We start from the raw sequence: 22,227 nt of genomic DNA, 5'->3' as shown, positions 1-22,227 counted from the left end.
ACGGATCCGCCGGAGGCACGTCAACAGGATAATTGCCAGTACTTACGTGTGATGTGTATGAATGTCGTGCTTTGGTCTTGGGATAGGAATGAAAAAATGGAAGAGGACAGAACAATGAAAAATGGATGAGAAAGTGTGAAAAATATTTACGTCGAGGTTCGCTGGTTGCTGGAAACGCTGTCTGAATCGATAATTGGAGAATCAAATTGAATCTACGTTAGTACTGTTTTTCATAATAATATTTTATTGATCATAAGTACAGAAAGTCAATTATTGAAGTACATGTATTAAATGCTATGAATACGATGTATAACAGTAAATCAATTTCGTCCTCAGTGTATGGTGCGTTCCGAGCCAACTCGAATGGCAACTAAGCTTGATCCGCTTGGGTTTGATTCTTTTTTTAAACCATTGTGCTAATTCGAAAACACGGACACTTTTCTCGGCACGTTCAACTTTAAAACCGAAAAGTAAAAAAAGAAAATACTTTCTGAATAACGTCTGTAATATACGGAGTTGTTTCTAAGTTGAATTATTTTTTCTACTAAACGTTCAATCAATTTTTAGTTTAATTTAGAGAACATGTTTCAAGTCCCACGATTTTCCGAAATTTTAAGTGTTGATAAATAACATTTTCGAAGGCTCGTAAAGTTTAATAGCGATAAAAGTGTTGGACAGAATGAATAGTTTTCATGTTTTAAAACATTTGCAAAAAATATTATTTGGTAACTTTTTATTTATACAGAAAAAATCGAAATAAAGTTTCTCGAATCCATTCGGATGAACGGAAAAAAAAATAATTTTCATAGCTATTCTAAGCCGTTAAAAAAAATATCGTTATCCGATACAGAATCTTGAGGTTTTTTTTTTATTCAAAATTGGTAAAAATTATGAATAATAACAACAATTTAAGAGGGAAAAAAAAAAAAAAACTGAGGACATGCGAGCGCGTTCAGAGTTGGAACAATGAGACAAAAATAAATAAAGAATCGGGGATCAGACCCAAGATGGTCAGGGTTAGACGTCGACGAGTTGGCTCGAAAGTACTACACGATCTGCACGTGCGCACACCTACCTATTTGTATTTATATACTTGGGCGATTTATACGTTGTAGGCGTGACGCAATTCCGCGGCAGCCAAAGGCGAGTTGTGTTCCTCGACGAAGTTGAGCATCTTGAGGAGAACTGTAAAATTGATGAAACATGAAATATACATAGTTCAGAAATAAATACATATATATCGCAGATACCTTCCGGTATATCTACCGGGTTATCTAATCAATTAGCTGACCGCAATCGCGTTAAGATATTGGAAACGTGCAACAAAAACTTCGATATAGATTTATCATTTCATCGGGTAATTGGGAAATCGTAGTACTTAGATAATCGCCGCGGGAAGAACTACAGTCTAATTAAACAAGTATGGTATTAGAATAAAACAAACGAATGATTTAAAAAAAAATGGCACACAAGGTATAATTGCGTTGAACATTAATTTGATTTGAGCAATATGGTTTTATGGGTTTAAAATAAAATTTCACGTCGACAAATTTTAAATACAAAGACCAATTATTAAGATAAATTACATATGTCGTTACATATTAGTTGATGGTGTTGTTGCATTTAGAAAGGTCGTTTCAAGAAATTTGACTTCTATTGTTCATAAAAATTTAACAAACAATATGAGCTTTACATTAAGAAAAAAAAAACAGATCAGACGTGAATATAATCTTTCAAATTGTGATCAAGAAGTGAGCATTCCTAATTTGAATCTGCGGTATTATATTTTCCCCGCGCTAATGATAGATTATTTTAACAAAATGTGATCTTAATATTTGACCAAATTGTACACCGATGCTGTATCCCTAATTTAACCAATTTATCTATAAATATTTTTTGATTTTTTGTCAGGGTACCTTTTTTGTCGACCGAGTCCATGAAGGATCGTACAATGGAAAACCGGCTCAGCTTAGCTAAGGCTTTTAGATACCGGTAAACCAAGAGAACGTCCTCACGATCCTTGCAGAAATGTCTTTCAAGGCATCGCAACAAAATTGTGAACATACCTCCGTCTAGTTTATTTCCGACGACTGTGGAAATACGGTACGAGAATGTTGATTGACTGTTGAAAAATAAATGATAACTCGAATTGCAGACTATTTTTGACTCACCGACATTGAACTCCTCCGGCGCTAAAGATCGCAAGAGTTTCGCATGTAGCGATAAGTCAACATCGGTCTTCAGCGATTGCCATACGCGGAGAAATTCGTAGGGCGATTCGATCGAGTCGAGATCCTGGAATTGATAATAATATTCGATTAAAAAACTATTCGAAAAAAACCACGTTGGCGAAAACTGAGAAAATTCATACATCGTTTTAGAGGATGGATAAAAGCTTGTTTTAAATACAAAACCATGCACAATGAAACGATTAAGCTTTATAAGGTTGAAGTGAACTTGATCGACTTGAATTCAATTATTGAAATATAAAAGCAATGTACGACTAGGTCGTGATAAAATTAATATATTAATTTCTGGTTAGCGAATCTCCTAATTGATCTGAAACATTAAATTTCTACAAAACTAATTATAACAATGCGATTTTTAACCTTTATCACAACTTCCTGTTCCTTGAAAACGGGTTTCTCATATTTACTAGCAACCTCGACTTTCTTCTGAGTCATTGAGACAGGGGACAGGATTTTCTCCCTCGGTTTTTGGCACTCCTCTGGCTTTTTATCCGCGAGCTTATCTCTATTCTTGTGCGTTTGCAATTTCTTCCCTTTTTCATCCCCATTTTTCGTCACGGTTTTTTCTCCGTTTCCCTTACTCTTAGTCAGCTCAGCGATCGCCGGTGGTCGACTGTAAGTCGATTCGTACTCGTTATGACCGGGCAGTTCCTCGATCATCAACTTCGGCGATTCCGCGTCTGGGCAGCCCGTTTTTGTCCCGGACGTATCAGCCTTCCGATTTTCCCAAGCGGATCTAACAGCCAATGGCCGCGAACCCGGCGTTCTGCGAGGCGGCGGCAAACAGTAGCTGCTTTTGTAGTGCGGGGGCGGTTTTGGACTCTGCGAAAAACCCGGTGCTCTGTCGCAGAAGCATATCTCGGACTGCACGCCGTTCGAACTCGGGGAGGAATCCTTCTTTTCTTCTGGTAAATCGTAAGCGTTTTTTACCGTCGATCGTTCCTTAGTGACGTTATTCAATTCTTCATTTTTAGCCACTTTCGTCTCGAAAATGACCGCCGGAATAATTTCTTCCTCGATTTTCATTCTATCGCAGATTCAGAATTGAATCAAATTTGTCACAGGATTTAAACATTAAACGAAAATATGCTACATCTAGGAATTTTACTTTTTGTTTCAATAGTTTTCGATAAGTAATATATCGACTCAAACTCCGCTGTCCCTTTTTGATTTTGTCTTACATGCAATTAAATTCATTTTATATTCTTTCAAGTTCCACGTGGGATAATAGTGAGTATGTTCAAACTAGAAGTATCTACCAAGTTGAAACTATTCAAACAAATACACATCTTGGATTTGCTTTTTTTTACTCAGTATTACCTTACTTTCTTGGAATCGGACGGTTTCTTCAATCTGTTTACAGCCGCTATGGCTAGTTTGTTGTTTGGTTCGAGCTGTAAGATCGTCTGATAATCGATGAGTGCCTGATTTTTTTGTGAGACAAAATTGCTGTGTGAGAGAATTGCACTTTTTCTATTGTTCGTTGTTTTCTTTTACACGTCATTTATGAATGAATCAACTGTTCTATAATAGCCTGATTGTGTTTACCTGTGAATTTTTTTCCAGATGTTCAAGAGCCAGTGCTCGCCTCATCAGAGCCGTTACGTTGTTATACTCCATACTCGACACGATGTTGCAATCGTTAACAGCCTCCTGATATCGACGCAACTTTATATCTGCATAAACGGAGATACAGGTTGAAGAATTTAATTTGAAAGTTTATCACACAAATTTTGCTGGCAAAATAGCCCAAATCCGACGCGTTGTTCTGTGATTATTATATTTCTTTAAATTTTAGCAATTTTTCTTATCCTTTGATTCAAGATTTCTCGGATCGAGTCAATCGTTTCAAAACTATTTTAATTTAAATTCTTAATTCTTAAACGAGGAATCGTTTCTGTTCTTGAAAAAATCGCCTACTTGTTATTGCCCGGTTGTTGTACGCGTTCACACTCGGGTTAATGGTAATGCTAGAATTGTAACGTATCAAAGCCTCCTCGTAATCGCCAACCCTGTACGCCTCGTTCCCCATATTCTTCTCGTGCTCAGCCAGCACGCCTAGTTCCGTTGCCGTCAACGATACTGAAAAATAGATAGATCCTGTGCTAATTCGTTTCTTGGTTAACAGCTGATTGTTTTGGCCGTATTGTAAGAACATCAATGCACCAAAAGCTTCGTGCAAGCTCTCAAACTTCCAATTTGTCACGGCCAGTAAATATAGAATAATTTCTGCGATAAAAAATTACTTTTATATCCAAATACGACACGGATAGAATGCCGCACTACCTGGGATTAGGTAGCGTCGAAGAATCAATTCTCGATAATTTTACGATACTTGAACTCAGTGTGAATATTGACAATATCTCACATTTATTCACTATAGATTCCTTTGAAAATTTCTTGGCCTCCTCATGCTTTTCTCTTTGTCTCTGTTGTGCGTTTTTTGCCTCTACCTGCATCCTTTCATCCTGTAAGTCGATGCGGTCAATTTCGGCATCGGCGTCGAATCTGTCCCAGCCTGCGTAATCGCAAGAGGCAATTGTCTTCGGTTTACCCCGTTTCGCGCCGCTCTGCGAGTTTCTCTAGGAGACACATAATCGTAAAATTTACACGCTGACTTTGATGATACTTTTTCGCAAAGAGGTTCATCGCGGTGAAAATATTCTCTGCAAATCATCACAGCTTTTGCAAAGCATCAAACTTATCCGATAATTTTTTTCTTTTTTCAAATTCTTATTTTTGTATAGGATTAGATACTTTGCGGATTCATGCTCGCAAATTCGCAGAAGAGTATTTCACCAGAGTGTCGTACTTTCGCGGATCTCGTTTCTGGCGTCTGCCGGATTTCCGGTTGCGGGACTAGCGGTGTAGCCGTAAACGCCTTTCCCTCATCAAGGTCCTTCTCTCTTCCCTGCATCTCGCTCATCCATCTGGCCATATCGTCGTCGATCAATCTACGGTCCTCGGGATCCAACATCGCCCGAGTAACGACCGGCTCTTCGACCCGAAGCACGCGGCTCTTGGGACTGATTTTGGCAAGACATTCTTCGGCGCGGTTTATTAAGTCCGGAAATATACCCTCCTCGCCCGATCTTCAGAGTCACAATTAACGACAGAATGATTATTTGTTTTTTGACATTTCGGCTAGGATTCATCTGTATATGAGGGATAAAAATAATTCGCTGGACCAATGGATCTTAGTGTTACTATACCTACAATAACAGACATCACAAGAAATTTGTTATAAATATTAGAATTTTGCAAGTTTAACGATAACGGGCTTGTTAAATTGAGAATCCCACTTGGCTGTAGTTGCAAAATCTTTACTTTGTCACACTAGATATCATCGGTCCAGTGATTGCTTTTTCTTCTGTTTTTATATTAAAATTTGTACCTCAAGATCAGAACAATTCGTTCGAGCTCCTTGACGTTTGAGCAACCGGTTACGTACTCGTAAGATAAATGCTCTATCGGAATGTCATACTTCTGTAAGAGCGATCTCTTCTCGTCTGGCTTAACCACAGTCACGAGATCCACCTCCTCCTTTCCCATTATTTCTACACGGTCGTTTTCTGCGCTAAACTGCGCCAATATTTCCGCGTTTACTCGATTTCTACCGCTTTTGATTACCCCGCGTTTCTATGACTACCCGGGACTTGTTTACGACTCGTGCACGATGTTCGGACACGTTTGTTCGATAACCAGCAGCGATTGCCGGGAAGAAATGAGTATATCTAATTATATCCAAATTTTATCTCAATCTAGTCTCATCTAATTATCTGTATACATGGATGTAGGTATGTACTGTGAACTTCGCCACTCAGCGCCTGCAAATAAGCAACCGAAATTACATTTAGTGTACCAACATATTTAAAATATAGTATCAGTTGCAAATCTGCTAGCGTTGAGTGATCAGATTCATAGAATCCTCCCGGTATATATTCAATAAAGCAATTATTTCTAGTATTATTAAATCTATTTCAAAAGTATTTTTTGTGATAATTGTAAAATCTCTAAATTTTCTACAGTATGATTGATAGATTCATGTAAGATCTATAAATTAGACCCATCACTTCGAGTATACGCACCATAGAACATTTAACACGGCGATTCGGCCCGCCTTTACATACTTGTTGCATTCCGATAATTTCGTCTGCTTTTTGTCGGTTGACTTTTTTCTCAAACTGTAACTTATACACAGGCTTGTCTTGAAAGACTTATGATGCGCATACTCGAAATGGCCCGGTATTGGATTACATTAGATGAACCAAAATTGGATCCAATTAGATCTATTGACTTTTTCTGGGTTCCCATATCGCACCGACGCGGAGGAGAAATCGGATTTCGGATCGCGACGCCTGAAATTCGGAATCGTTTATTTCATTCAGTAACCAATTTTTTTAATTCTTAGACCCCATCATATATGAAAAATATATCAAGACGCCATACGTAGTCACAAAATCTAAGTGGGCCGTATTTAATCATCGAATCAAATCTTTATCGTATATTTTACGTTATATCGACTTCATATAACGAAATAAAGGACTAACATCTTGCACAGACTTTTCTATACTCTGACAATGAGCAACTTCTACAAAACTGCATTAGCTGACAATCAAACGATATGCCATGTTGCTCCAGTTCACGTCCACATTTTTAAAGGAATTGTACCCAGTAAGCATGTATGCAACTAAAGAATTCAGAATGAATAAATAGGTAAGACGAATATCGAAGTAACCAATTTAATTCAGTTATTTCGTATCCTTTTTACTGATTTACTTAAATTTGAATACCTTATCTTGATTATAAATATATTACTATAGACACAAGTCGCAAATTATAAAGCCTATCTTTTAAACTTCACCGCTTGGGCCGTTTTCGCAACGATCTTTTTGTATCATTTGTCAACTGATTAACCGTGCCGTCAGGTTTAGCATCTGCACTTGTTGGATACGGAACCTCCAACGTGTCACTAACGTCATCAATAACGTTGGATCGTTGTTCATCAAGCACCTTCTTTCGTTTCCCCTTCTTCTCGAGTAGTTTTGGAACTTTTGAAACAGTAGCATACGAAATCTGGCTTCTTTTTCTAGATGACCGACGGACGGTCGTAAGCTCGATTTCGACCTCAGTTTTTTCCGAATTTTCTTTATCCATCTTTGAGCTACTCAGATTTCCGCCGTCGTAGCTCGGCTCACCGATATCCAGAATCGCGTCTCGCATCCTTGAAAAATCGCTATATAAGCTTCCTGCGAAACAGATTCTCAATAAATTTTACCAGGATACAAAAATGGAATTGAAAATGGGAGAAGTGCAAGGAGCTTTCGAAAGGTCGTTTTTTTTTTTTTTTAGATCATTTAATCGAATATATTTTCTCCTGCCTACGCACCATTATCAGGTTTTGGCGATACTCCCTTCTGAATTTTTGCTGCAGACCTTTGCCTTGTGGTCTGTACATCGGTTTCAGAATCCGTTTCACAATTAGACTGGCTGTCGACGCAAGTCTTTGTTCTCTTCCACTGCTTGTGCGATTTTCGAATGAATTTCTTCGATCTATTCACTGCACTCCTGCGTTCATCACTGCAATTGTCGCTGAGGTTGTCCTCGGTGCTAGCATCAAAAATGTCGCTCTTCGACTCACTGCCTTCTTTTATAATGGATGTTGCTATCAAGTTGTTCTCGTGGCAGCTCGACTGAAATTCTGGGGATCCGCTAATCCGGGACGGGTTTGATGAGACAATAGCATGTGAACATTCAGACTCTGAATGTCTCTTCCAATCCAGATCTACGGGGGTTTGGAGTTTTCTTTCTAGCAACAATGAGCTTTCAACTTTGAGGGGAGAATTCTGACTGTCCGAAGATAATTCCAATGCTAAGAACTGCATCGGATCATCTCGTGAATAATGCTGTAATGGGTATGATGTGTTCGAGTCTGAATCTGACCGAAGATACTGACTCAAAGCTATGCTCGATGAGTCTGGCTCGTATTTTTCGTTGCTTTCACTCAACAGACTCTGACTAGTAGTCGTCAATGGTGTCGATGACGTCGTCGCCATGCTCTCCTCATCTAACTGACAACTGAACAACGATCTTCCCACCTTCTTTTGAGACTTGTCACGTCTGTTTATAGACTGTATCAATTTCTGGTAGTTGTCCTTATTCTTATACACTGGAATTTAGTGTAAAATTAATATGTAAACATCAATGAGAAAATAAAAATAAAACCTATGCACTAGGATCAAATTAAACGTACGATATTGCTTTTGCGCTTCTTCAATTGAGCTTGGGTCTGACTTCCGATCAATGTTCAACAACTGCAAAATTCACAAAATTTCAATTAGACACTAAAAGTAGATTATCACATAGCTGAATGAGTTTATTTTTTGGATGCTCAAAATTGAGATAGAAAGATAACTTGAACTGTTCTTTTGCATAGAAAAATATTGGCATATAGATTAAATTTCACAAAATCTTCATGCTTCATGGTAAATTAATGGAATAAACTTCGATTTAATTACAGATCCAGAAGAGTTCATCCGCTGCACACTTTTCTCAGCGACTTCTTCTTCCTCACATTGTTTAACGATCTCGTGGACAGATTTAGGAACAATTTTGTCTCTCTCTGCATTATAGAGTGTGGAAAATTTCTGCAACCTCTTTTCTAGTACTTTACGCACTCCCGAAGTTGATAAGCCATATTTCTTCAACTGCTTGCGGAGTTGAGCATCCTTCATTAAGTTCATGACATATTTTGGCATTGGCTCTAAGGTGTTATGATGAGATCTATAACAACGTGCTAAGTAATGAAAATCAAGAACCATGCATAAGGATATAAGCACTTGACATTGAAAACAAGAAAAAATACAATAATTGTGAGTTCACTTTCAATAAGAAAAATATTTCATTGATTTATGTTCATTTTCTGAAATTCCAGGCTAGATGGTCACTCTTAATTGATCAACGGAGATGCTACGTACTGTCTTGGGGGAGACATGGATCCTTGCCTCTTCAAACAGTCGTCCAGGTGCCTATTGATTTTTGTTGCCATTATATCAATGCTGCAGATAGGGCAAAGCACCCTCTCAGCGCTTGTTTCGGCTTTACTTTTGTCCGCACTCTTTGGTACAAAGAGAGAAGATATCTTTGGCGTATTTTCACTCGTACCTACAGTGATATTTTTTTTGGGTGTGCCCATTAGCTGAGTCTCATCCCTCACTCTTATAGAAAACAATTTTTTTGGAGTTTCAATTGGCTTGTCAGCAGCAATTAGTTTATCACAGTCTATCACAGGTAATGCAGGTGGATGTTTCTGATTCCTTCTAATCTCAGCCCCTCTGATACAGCTGACGAGCTTTACTTTCAATGATGAATAGCACTCCATAAATTCATCTAATATCCTATTTGGGTGCAAATCTTTTTCGTACAAATTCTCGAAACATACCGGGCATTGAGTTTTATAATGCAAGAATTTTCTTATGCATATCGAACAATCTGAAAGAGGAACAGAATCATAAGAACAAGCAGTCAAAACAAGAGGACAGACTGAATAGTAAATCAGTTATGAAAATCATGGACACAATCCATCGCCGAAAGATATCTTACAATTGTGAGAGCATGGGGTAACAACCGAAGTCTTGATGTATTCGTAACAAATCCTGCAGTGCAGGAGCTCGTCGATCTTCTTCGAAGGTTATGAAAAGGTAAATATTTCATTAGATCGAGTAGTGTATGTTATTATCAACTTACGGCTGAATGGGATTGATTCAAAAGCTTGAATCAATTTTCTAAATTTTGTTTATAGATTATCAAGACCCATGTCAGCTTAAGTTAGGTGAATTGTCGAGAAGATTGGTAAGTCATAACAAAAGACGCATTCATCGAACAAATTGAAGATTCTGTATGACATACCGTTAATTCTAAATACTCCGATGGCCAAGAAACATCCGGAGATTGTTCCATAATGAATATGTAGATATAAACATATGTAACCAAGTATGTAATTCGAGGTTATGTGGAGACTCTAGTGTTTACTCCGATTCAGCCCCCTGACACACGCTGCCAAAAGTGGTTCGCAAAATGTCCCTCGATTCTCCCGCCAATCTCCACCACTAGTGGCGCTAGTAATTGTCTGACAAGATTGTGCGCGGTCAGCGAGGGCAGCGAGCGTGTCAGAAGTCTACTAGCGCCACGTAAAGGAACTAAAAAAAGGGGACACAACGCGTACAATTTTTTAATATACGAGCAGTGGTGAGTGTCAAGGGGCTGCTCTAATCTAAACAACGGCGACAGACTATCGCGGGCATGAAGACTAGAGGGAGGTTCTAATATTTGAAGTTCTCCATGCGCCTAGTGTATTGCAACCTGCAGTTAAGACTAGGACTCTGCAGTGCGCCTGACTACATGCAATTTGCGGTACACGATTAACATCGAAAATCTACGGCATGCAATGCGCGATACATAGTAATCTTAGACACAGTTGCGGTGGAATCTATTCATTCACGGTGAAATTATTGACGAAATGAAGTGCCTGGCTATGTACCGTTAGGCTAAGGGCCAATTGTATGCACATGTTCTTGTAAACGGCTTTATTTGATTTTATCGTTTCTGATTATTTCTTGTACTACATATTTCTGATTTCTCTTGAACTGATTTCTGAAAGACACCACATGGTTTGACATACCGATATCATCGAAATCACGTTTCTTCTTTGTAATTCGAATTGGTGTTCATTTCTTATTCGTATTCCTTGCGTTCATTCCATCCTTTTACCTTAGTTTTTTCTTCATTTGTGGAGCTAAAAATTTTTCGTCTCAGATTCTATTTGTATGGCCCTTTCCTGACTAATCGGTCCCCCAGGATCTCAGAAAACGCAGCGAAAACAGCGTGGGATCAACAGGAGAGAAATTACGGAGGAAAAAGCACCCGCTGAAAAATGTCGAAATCACAGGTTTTCGTTTTTTGGCTGTAACTTTAGATGCGTTGATAGCAGCGTATTGGGACTGCGCCCAATCGATTTCTCTGGCAAGATTACGTCGGAATAGTGCATGAAAGAATTTATTACAGCACTTTTTCAAATCGCAAAAATTTTCGCCAAAAATACAATGGGGTTAGCCTTACTTTTTCTTCATTTTTGGAGCCGCATTTTTGGTCTCAAATCCGATCTGAATGACCCTTTCCTGACTAATCGGTCCCCCAGGATCTCAGAAAACGCAGCGAAAACAGCGTGGGATCAACAGGAGAGAAATTACGGAGGAAAAAGCGCCCGCTGAAAAATGTCGAAATCACAGGATTTTTTTTTTTGGCTGTAACTTTAGTATGCGTTGATCGCAGCGTATCGGGACTGCGCCCAATCGATTTCTCTCGCAAAATTACGTCGGAATAGTGCACGAAAGAATTTATTGCAGCACTTTTCAAAATCGCGAAAATTTTTGCCAAAAATACAAAGGGGCTGTTTTTTTGGGCCAAAAACTTTTAGTCTCCGATTCGATTCGTATGACCCTTTTCTGACCAATTGGACCCCCAGGAACTCAGCAAACGCAGCGAAAACAGCGTGGGATCAACAGGAAAGAAGTTACGAAGGAAAAAGCACCCGCTGAAAAATGTCGAAATCACAGGTTTTCGTTTTTTGGCTGTAACTGTAGATGCGTCGATCGCAGCGTATTGGGACTGCGCCCAATCGATTTCTCTGGCAAGATTACGTCGGAATAGTGCATGAAAGAATTTATTACAGCACTTTTCAAATATTAATCCTCACGTAATATTTTTGATGTGTTCTGATACTGAAAATATTTATTGCTATTCCAGGTACAACCCGAGGTGGTTATCGGTGGTTGTTCGAGGTGGTTGGAGATTGTTGGAGGTGGTCGGAGGTGGACGAGGAGGAGGACGAACTGAACTGAGTCTCAAATCCCTGTTGACATAAAAGCAGCTATTCGATAGAAATTGCAGTTTATAGTTTACACAGCCCATTGCATGATATTTCATTATAAATACATATGTTTCAATGTATTTAGGAATAATTTATCAAATATACAGAAGTCATGTGCAAATAATAAATGAATTGTTTCGACCGCAGTTTGATGTATTCATTAGAGCTTTAACAATAAATTTAAGCTTTGTTACTTCTTTCATTTTATTATGGATAATCAAAAACATTTCCGACTAATCGTGCTGTGGAAGCATGGGGATTAAACCAAATGTAGCAAAAGATTAGAAACAGTGTATGTAGAGTACGGGTATTTTTCTAATAATGCAAATAGAATAGAATACCACGCCTTGCGAATTAGCTTTCCAGTCAGAGATGAATGATGAATTTTAAGGACTGCATTATCGTTGTTGAATACTCTATGCCTCATGGGAAAAGAAAATCTGTAACGACAAACTTGATGCACCGAATCATCGTCGACTTTAACTTTTGAAATGTCCTACCATTTTCGAACGCCTCCTACCTCCCTCTGCCACCTCCGACCATCAATGGCCAGTTTCGAGCACCCCCTATCACCTTCTGCCAGCGCCGACCACCTCCTACCATTTCCGAACACCTCCAACCATCCTATTTACCTATATTACCAGATTAGCTATGATATGAAAAGAGAAGAATTATTCATTTCGAAATGGGATTCTATTCGACGCGCGCTCGACGCATTCCATGACATTAGTATTCATAATTATTCCAACAACTTTTCATTTGCTCTCTCGATCTTGAATTTTCATAGGCATAGAATCGAAACGTTGTTTTAGCTGGTCGCAAGTGAAGTATCTGCGTTGGGTGGAGGAGCAGAATTGTTTTTCGAAAAGTATTCGGATGGAAAAAAATTCAGAGTAACTGTAATACATCACGGATGCGGTAATTTTGAACGAGATGAAACGGATGCTTCGTATATGAGACAGTATTTAACGCTGCGTAGTGATTTAAAGACCTAGAAAGGTGATAGGGAGAGAAAGAACGACGCTTCTTAACATTTCGAGTGTATTTTAACACACATTTGAAAGATGGGAACGAAATTTTTCATCATCCAACTGTCGCAGAACGGCAGCGTTATTAGCCGAGCCGTTCACTGAAGAATATATCTTCAGTCAACGGCTGACCATCGAAGGGCCTGGCCGCTTGAGTCTGGAATCGGTAGGAGAGATAAAGTGCGTATTTCTTGTATGAAATGTGAAAACTGAAATCATTATACATCATATCATATCATCGCACATCATACATCATACATCATACATCATACATCATACATCATACATCATACATCATCATACCTAGTATTACAGTTCGAAACCAAAGTTTGAATTTTCGGATGTTCGGAAAGTGACGTCACCAATCTAAAATCGGCTAGCCGAGCTCCTCAGTCCGGTAACAACCGCGCAGTAGAGCGGACGGATGAGAGTCGCGCTCCGCAAATTTCGAGTACGGGTTCTCAACCTCCCGGATCCCGCGCTTCGGGTCCGCTACGTATTTCGAGTACCGGGTTCTCAACCTCCCGGATCCCGCGCTTCGGGTCCGCTACGCGGTGAAACTCGACTTCCCGGATAAGCGCTCCGTGGTTCCTGGTTCATGTTTACAATAAATTATTTCAATTCGTTTTTCGCGCAAGCCCAAATTCGGTAGCTGTCAGTCCGCTAATAAAATTTCTCGACTTCCAGGATAAGCGCTCCGTGGTTCCTGGTTCATGTTTACAATAAATTATTTCAATTCGTTTTTCGCGCAAGCCCAAATTCGGTAGCTGTCAGTCCGCTAATAAAATTTCTCGACTTCCAGGATAAGCGCTCCGTGATTCCTGGTTCATGTTTACAATAAATTATTTCAATTCGTTTTTCGCGCAAGCCCAAATTCGGTAGCTGTCAGTCCGCTAATAAAATTTCTCGACTTCCAGGATAAGCGCTCCGTGGTTCCTGGTTCATGTTTACAATAAATTATTTCAATTCGTTTTTCGCGCAAGCCCAAATTCGGTAGCTGTCAGTCCGCTAATAAAATTTCTCGACTTCCAGGATAAGCGCTCCGTGGTTCCTGGTTCATGTTTACAATAAATTATTTCAATTCGTTTTTCGCGCAAGCCCAAATTCGGTAGCTGTCAGTCCGCTAATAAAATTTCTCGACTTCCAGGATAAGCGCTCCGTGGTTCCTGGTTCATGTTTACAATAAATTATTTCAATTCGTTTTTCGCGCAAGCCCAAATTCGGTAGCTGTCAGTCCGCTAATAAAATTTCTCGACTTCCAGGATAAGCGCTCCGTGGTTCCTGGTTCATGTTTACAATAAATTATTTCAATTCGTTTTTCGCGCAAGCCCAAATTCGGTAGCTGTCAGTCCGCTAATAAAATTTCTCGACTTCCAGGATAAGCGCTCCGTGGTTCCTGGTTCATGTTTACAATAAATTATTTCAATTCGTTTTTCGCGCAAGCCCAAATTCGGTAGCTGTCAGTCCGCTAATAAAATTTCTCGACTTCCCGGATAAGCGCTCCGTGGTTCCTGGTTCATGTTTACAATAAATTATTTCAATTCGTTTTTCGCGCAAGCCCAAATTCGGTAGCTGTCAGTCCGCTAATAAAATTTCTCGACTTCCAGGATAAGCGCTCCGTGGTTCCTGGTTCATGTTTACAATAAATTATTTCAATTCGTTTTTCGCGCAAGCCCAAATTCGGTAGCTGTCAGTCCGCTAATAAAATTTCTCGACTTCCAGGATAAGCGCTCCGTGATTCCTGGTTCATGTTTACAATAAATTATTTCAATTCGTTTTTCGCGCAAGCCCAAATTCGGTAGCTGTCAGTCCGCTAATAAAATTTCTCGACTTCCAGGATAAGCGCTCCGTGGTTCCTGGTTCATGTTTACAATAAATTGTTTCAATTCGTTTTTCGCGCAAGCCCAAATTCGGTAGCTGTCAGTCCGCTAATAAAATTTCTCGACTTCCAGGATAAGCGCTCCGTGGTTCCTGGTTCATGTTTACAATAAATTATTTCAATTCGTTTTTCGCGCAAGCCCAAATTCGGTAGCTGTCAGTCCGCTAATAAAATTTCTCGACTTCCAGGATAAGCGCTCCGTGGTTCCTGGTTCATGTTTACAATAAATTATTTCAATTCGTTTTTCGCGCAAGCCCAAATTCGGTAGCTGTCAGTCCGCTAATAAAATTTCTCGACTTCCAGGATAAGCGCTCCGTGGTTCCTGGTTCATGTTTACAATAAATTATTTCAATTCGTTTTTCGCGCAAGCCCAAATTCGGTAGCTGTCAGTCCGCTAATAAAATTTCTCGACTTCCAGGATAAGCGCTCCGTGGTTCCTGGTTCATGTTTACAATAAATTATTTCAATTCGTTTTTCGCGCAAGCCCAAATTCGGTAGCTGTCAGTCCGCTAATAAAATTTCTCGACTTCCAGGATAAGCGCTCCGTGATTCCTGGTTCATGTTTACAATAAATTATTTCAATTCGTTTTTCGCGCAAGCCCAAATTCGGTAGCTGTCAGTCCGCTAATAAAATTTCTCGACTTCCAGGATAAGCGCTCCGTGGTTCCTGGTTCATGTTTACAATAAATTATTTCAATTCGTTTTTCGCGCAAGCCCAAATTCGGTAGCTGTCAGTCCGCTAATAAAATTTCTCGACTTCCAGGATAAGCGCTCCGTGGTTCCTGGTTCATGTTTACAATAAATTATTTCAATTCGTTTTTCGCGCAAGCCCAAATTCGGTAGCTGTCAGTCCGCTAATAAAATTTCTCGACTTCCAGGAAAAGCGCTCCGTGGTTCCTCGTTCATGTTTACAATAAATTATTTCAATTCGTTTTTCGCGCAAGCCCAAATTCGGTAGCTGTCAGTACGCTAATAAAATTTCTATAACTTTATAATCTTCTCATAATCTTTCTGGTAGATCATATCGATAAAAAAATTATATCAAACCTTACACATTATTTTTGATTTGTTCTCATGCTGAAAATATTTATTAGTATTCGAGGTATAACTCGAGGTGGTTGGCGGTGGTCGTTGGGGGTGGTTGAAGATGGTCGGCGGTGGACGAGGACGAGGACAAGGAGGACGAGGATTTGTGCTCGGTGAGTAAAACACTTTTATAATATTTCATGGCAATTGTAATTATATTTTATTTGAAATATTTCAAACTAGTCATGTTTACAATAAATTATTTCAATTCATTTTTCGTGCAAGCACATATTCAGTAGCTATGAATAATCTTATACAATTTATTATATTATTAATTAATTAATTAATATTCTTATAATATTTCATGGCAATTGTAATTATATTTCATCTGAAATATTACAAACTTGTCACGCTTACAATAAATTATCTCAATTCGTTTTTCGTGCAAGCGCATATTTAGTAGCTATGAATAATCTTGTACAATTCATTATATTATTAATCAATTGATTAATTACATTAATCCTTACACAATATTTTTGATGTGTTCCTATACTAAAAATATTCATTACTATTCCAGGTATTACCCGAGGTGCTCGGAGGTGGACGAGGAGGAGGACGAGCTGGACGAGGAGCAGGCGGGGTGGGTCGTGGGAGAGGACCTCTCCTCTCCTCAGAGGAGGGGAGGGGGAGGGGAAGGGGCAGGGAAGGGGGAGTGGTGGGCGGGGAGGGGGAAGGGAAGGGCGGGGAGGGGGAAGGGAAGGGAAGGGAGGGGAGGGGGAAGGGGAGGGGGAAGGGGGAGGGGGTGGGGAGGGGGAAGGGGAGGGGGGTGGGGGGGAGGGCGGGAGGGAGGGAGGGCGGGGCGGGTGGGGCGGGCGGGAGGGCGGGAGGGCGGGAGGGCGGGAGGGAGAGAGTGGGGGACGGATGTCGATGCGAGCCTGTTAGAGTTAATAGAACAGTACACCCCCTTCCCTCTCGCGCCCGCCCTCCCGCCCTCCCTCCCTCCCTCCCGCCCTCCCTCCCCCCCCCCCCCTTCCGCCCTCCCGCCCTGCCCCCCCCCCCCTCCCCCTACCCCTTCCCCCTCCCCCCACCCCTCCCTTCCCTTCCCTTCCCCCTCCCCGCCCACCTCTCCCCCTTCCCTGCCCCTCCCCCTCCCCCTCCCCTCCTCTGAGGAGAGGAGAGGTCCTCTCCCACGACCCACCCCGCCTGCTCCTCGTCCACCTCGTCCTCCTCCTCGTCCAGCTCGTCCTCCTCCTCGTCCACCTCCGACCACCTCGGATAATACCTGGAATAGTAATGAATATTTTTAGTATGGGAACACATCAAAAATATTGTGTAAGGATTAATGTAATTAATCAATTGATTAATAATATAATAAATTGTACAAGATTATTCATAGCTACTGAATGTGTGCTTGCACGAAAAATGAATTGAAATAATTTATTGCAAATGTGACAAGTTTGTAATATTTCAGATGAAATATAATTACAATTGCCATCAAATATTATAAGAATATTAATTAATTAATTAATAATATAATAAATTGTATAAGATTATTCATAGCTACTGAATATGTGCTTGCACGAAAAATGAATTGACATAATTTATTGTAAACGTGACAAGTTTGTAATATTTCAGATGAAATATAATTACAATTGCCATGAAATATTATAAGAATATTAATTAATTAATTAATAATATAATCAATTGTATAAGACTATTCATAGCTACTGAATATGTGCTTGCACGAAAAATGAATTGAAATAATTTATTGTAAACATGACTAGTTTGAAATATTTCAAATAAAATATAATTACAATTGCCATGAAATATTATAAAAGTGTTTTACTCACCGAGCACAAATCCTCGTCCTCCTTGTCCTCGTCCTCGTCCACCGCCGACCATCTTCAACCACCCCCAACGACCACCGCCAACCACCTCGAGTTATACCTCGAATACTAATAAATATTTTCAGCATGAGAACAAATCAAAAATAATGTGTAAGGTTTGATATAATTTTCTTATCGATATAATCTACCAGAAAGATTATGAGAAGATTATAAAGTTATAGAAATTTTATTAGCGTACTGACAGCTACCGAATTTGGGCTTGCGCGAAAAACGAATTGAAATAATTTATTGTAAACATGAACGAGGAACCACGGAGCGCTTTTCCTGGAAGTCGAGAAATTTTATTAGCGGACTGACAGCTACCGAATTTGGGCTTGCGCGAAAAACGAATTGAAATAATTTATTGTAAACATGAACCAGGAACCACGGAGCGCTTATCCGGGAAGTCGAGAAATTTTATTAGCGGACTGACAGCTACCGAATTTGGGCTTGCGCGAAAAACGAATTGAAATAATTTATTGTAAACATGAACCAGGAACCACGGAGCGCTTATCCTGGAAGTCGAGAAATTTTATTAGCGGACTGACAGCTACCGAATTTGGGCTTGCGCGAAAAACGAATTGAAATAATTTATTGTAAACATGAACCAGGAACCACGGAGCGCTTATCCTGGAAGTCGAGAAATTTTATTAGCGGACTGACAGCTACCGAATTTGGGCTTGCGCGAAAAACGAATTGAAATAATTTATTGTAAACATGAACCAGGAACCACGGAGCGCTTATCCTGGAAGTCGAGAAATTTTATTAGCGGACTGACAGCTACCGAATTTGGGCTTGCGCGAAAAACGAATTGAAATAATTTATTGTAAACATGAACCAGGAACCACGGAGCGCTTATCCTGGAAGTCGAGAAATTTTATTAGCGGACTGACAGCTACCGAATTTGGGCTTGCGCGAAAAACGAATTGAAATAATTTATTGTAAACATGAACCAGGAACCACGGAGCGCTTATCCTGGAAGTCGAGAAATTTTATTAGCGGACTGACAGCTACCGAATTTGGGCTTGCGCGAAAAACGAATTGAAATAATTTATTGTAAACATGAACCAGGAACCACGGAGCGCTTATCCTGGAAGTCGAGAAATTTTATTAGCGGACTGACAGCTACCGAATTTGGGCTTGCGCGAAAAACGAATTGAAATAATTTATTGTAAACATGAACCAGGAACCACGGAGCGCTTATCCTGGAAGTCGAGAAATTTTATTAGCGGACTGACAGCTACCGAATTTGGGCTTGCGCGAAAAACGAATTGAAATAATTTATTGTAAACATGAACCAGGAACCACGGAGCGCTTATCCGGGAAGTCGAGTTTCACCGCGTAGCGGACCCGAAGCGCGGGATCCGGGAGGTTGAGAACCCGGTACTCGAAATACGTAGCGGACCCGAAGCGCGGGATCCGGGAGGTTGAGAACCCGTACTCGAAATTTGCGGAGCGCGACTCTCATCCGTCCGCTCTACTGCGCGGTTGTTACCGGACTGAGGAGCTCGGCTAGCCGATTTTAGATTGGTGACGTCACTTTCCGAACATCCGAAAATTCAAACTTTGGTTTCGAACTGTAATACTAGGTATGATGATGTATGATGTATGATGTATGATGTATGATGTATGATGTATGATGTATGATGTGCGATGATATGATATGATGTATAATGATTTCAGTTTTCACATTTCATACAAGAAATACGCACTTTATCTCTCCTACCGATTCCAGACTCAAGCGGCCAGGCCCTTCGATGGTCAGCCGTTGACTGAAGATATATTCTTCAGTGAACGGCTCGGCTAATAACGCTGCCGTTCTGCGACAGTTGGATGATGAAAAATTTCGTTCCCATCTTTCAAATGTGTGTTAAAATACACTCGAAATGTTAAGAAGCGTCGTTCTTTCTCTCCCTATCACCTTTCTAGGTCTTTAAATCACTACGCAGCGTTAAATACTGTCTCATATACGAAGCATCCGTTTCATCTCGTTCAAAGTTACCGCATCCGTGATGTATTACAGTTACTCTGAATTTTTTTCCATCCGAATACTTTTCGAAAAACAATTCTGCTCCTCCACCCAACGCAGATACTTCACTTGCGACCAGCTAAAACAACGTTTCGATTCTATGCCTATGAAAATTCAAGATCGAGAGAGCAAATGAAAAGTTGTTGGAATAATTATGAATACTAATGTCATGGAATGCGTCGAGCGCGCGTCGAATAGAATCCCATTTCGAAATGAATAATTCTTCTCTTTTCATATCATAGCTAATCTGGTAATATAGGTAAATAGGATGGTTGGAGGTGTTCGGAAATGGTAGGAGGTGGTCGGCGCTGGCAGAAGGTGATAGGGGGTGCTCGAAACTGGCCATTGATGGTCGGAGGTGGCAGAGGGAGGTAGGAGGCGTTCGAAAATGGTAGGACATTTCAAAAGTTAAAGTCGACGATGATTCGGTGCATCAAGTTTGTCGTTACAGATTTTCTTTTCCCATGAGGCATAGAGTATTCAACAACGATAATGCAGTCCTTAAAATTCATCATTCATCTCTGACTGGAAAGCTAATTCGCAAGGCGTGGTATTCTATTCTATTTGCATTATTAGAAAAATACCCGTACTCTACATACACTGTTTCTAATCTTTTGCTACATTTGGTTTAATCCCCATGCTTCCACAGCACGATTAGTCGGAAATGTTTTTGATTATCCATAATAAAATGAAAGAAGTAACAAAGCTTAAATTTATTGTTAAAGCTCTAATGAATACATCAAACTGCGGTCGAAACAATTCATTTATTATTTGCACATGACTTCTGTATATTTGATAAATTATTCCTAAATACATTGAAACATATGTATTTATAATGAAATATCATGCAATGGGCTGTGTAAACTATAAACTGCAATTTCTATCGAATAGCTGCTTTTATGTCAACAGGGATTTGAGACTCAGTTCAGTTCGTCCTCCTCCTCGTCCACCTCCGACCACCTCCAACAATCTCCAACCACCTCGAACAACCACCGATAACCACCTCGGGTTGTACCTGGAATAGCAATAAATATTTTCAGTATCAGAACACATCAAAAATATTACGTGAGGATTAATATTTGAAAAGTGCTGTAATAAATTCTTTCATGCACTATTCCGACGTAATCTTGCCAGAGAAATCGATTGGGCGCAGTCCCAATACGCTGCGATCGACGCATCTACAGTTACAGCCAAAAAACGAAAACCTGTGATTTCGACATTTTTCAGCGGGTGCTTTTTCCTTCGTAACTTCTTTCCTGTTGATCCCACGCTGTTTTCGCTGCGTTTGCTGAGTTCCTGGGGGTCCAATTGGTCAGAAAAGGGTCATACGAATCGAATCGGAGACTAAAAGTTTTTGGCCCAAAAAAACAGCCCCTTTGTATTTTTGGCAAAAATTTTCGCGATTTTGAAAAGTGCTGCAATAAATTCTTTCGTGCACTATTCCGACGTAATTTTGCGAGAGAAATCGATTGGGCGCAGTCCCGATACGCTGCGATCAACGCATACTAAAGTTACAGCCAAAAAAAAAAATCCTGTGATTTCGACATTTTTCAGCGGGCGCTTTTTCCTCCGTAATTTCTCTCCTGTTGATCCCACGCTGTTTTCGCTGCGTTTTCTGAGATCCTGGGGGACCGATTAGTCAGGAAAGGGTCATTCAGATCGGATTTGAGACCAAAAATGCGGCTCCAAAAATGAAGAAAAAGTAAGGCTAACCCCATTGTATTTTTGGCGAAAATTTTTGCGATTTGAAAAAGTGCTGTAATAAATTCTTTCATGCACTATTCCGACGTAATCTTGCCAGAGAAATCGATTGGGCGCAGTCCCAATACGCTGCTATCAACGCATCTAAAGTTACAGCCAAAAAACGAAAACCTGTGATTTCGACATTTTTCAGCGGGTGCTTTTTCCTCCGTAATTTCTCTCCTGTTGATCCCACGCTGTTTTCGCTGCGTTTTCTGAGATCCTGGGGGACCGATTAGTCAGGAAAGGGTCATTCAGATCGGATTCATTTCATCTCAAAGTTTTCGAACACCTCTTGTTTACAATAAATTATTTCAATCCACATTTCGTCAAGCACAAATTCAGTAATTATAAATGCGCTCATAAAATTTATCACACTATTATTTAATGAATTAATTATAGTAATGCTTACACAATATTTTTGATGTGTTCGTGTACTATTACAACAACAAATTAATAAGA

At 40.0% G+C, this 22,227-nt stretch overlaps 2 protein-coding genes across 7 annotated transcripts; both read right to left on the bottom strand.

The window, feature by feature from the left end:
- Window positions 1–878: 878 nt before the first annotated feature.
- Spag1 (Spag1 axonemal dynein assembly factor) lies at window positions 879–6,118 on the bottom strand. 4 transcript variants are annotated; one of them, XM_069135082.1, is made up of 9 exons: window positions 5,644–6,118; window positions 5,062–5,341; window positions 4,618–4,831; window positions 4,170–4,331; window positions 3,798–3,925; window positions 3,570–3,673; window positions 2,610–3,276; window positions 1,917–2,295; window positions 879–1,185 (listed from the first exon to the last, which is right to left on the bottom strand). In XM_069135082.1, the coding sequence occupies exons 1-9, from the start codon at window positions 5,799–5,801 to the stop codon at window positions 1,103–1,105; spliced, it is 2,175 nt and encodes a 724-aa protein (XP_068991183.1). In that variant the 5' UTR covers window positions 5,802–6,118; the 3' UTR covers window positions 879–1,102. The 4 variants fall into 4 exon arrangements, with proteins under 4 accessions (XP_068991183.1, XP_046476312.1, XP_046476310.1 ...); XM_046620356.2 differs by having other exon boundaries at window positions 2,172–2,295; XM_046620354.2 differs by lacking the exon at window positions 879–1,185 and having other exon boundaries at window positions 1,747–2,090; window positions 2,172–2,295.
- Window positions 6,119–6,321: 203 nt separating this feature from the next.
- On the bottom strand, window positions 6,322–10,533 carry LOC124216163 (E3 ubiquitin-protein ligase RAD18). Of its 3 annotated transcripts, none has more exons than XM_046620352.2 (7): window positions 10,158–10,532; window positions 9,852–9,927; window positions 9,227–9,740; window positions 8,768–9,032; window positions 8,503–8,563; window positions 7,639–8,418; window positions 6,322–7,498 (listed from the first exon to the last, which is right to left on the bottom strand). In XM_046620352.2, exons 1-7 carry the CDS (start codon window positions 10,206–10,208, stop codon window positions 7,110–7,112), a joined length of 2,136 nt encoding a protein of 711 aa, XP_046476308.1. In that variant the 5' UTR covers window positions 10,209–10,532; the 3' UTR covers window positions 6,322–7,109. The 3 variants fall into 3 exon arrangements, with proteins under 3 accessions (XP_046476308.1, XP_046476307.1, XP_046476309.1); XM_046620351.2 differs by having other exon boundaries at window positions 6,323–7,498; window positions 9,852–9,930; XM_046620353.2 differs by having other exon boundaries at window positions 7,275–7,473; window positions 9,852–9,930; window positions 10,158–10,533.
- Between the last annotated feature and the right edge of the window lie 11,694 nt (window positions 10,534–22,227).

Source organism: Neodiprion pinetum, chromosome 4 (assembly GCF_021155775.2).
Source record: "Neodiprion pinetum isolate iyNeoPine1 chromosome 4, iyNeoPine1.2, whole genome shotgun sequence".
NCBI lineage: Eukaryota > Metazoa > Arthropoda > Insecta > Hymenoptera > Diprionidae > Neodiprion > Neodiprion pinetum.
Note: the sequence above shows the minus strand (reverse complement) of the source record. Positions and strands in the feature narration are given on the sequence as shown.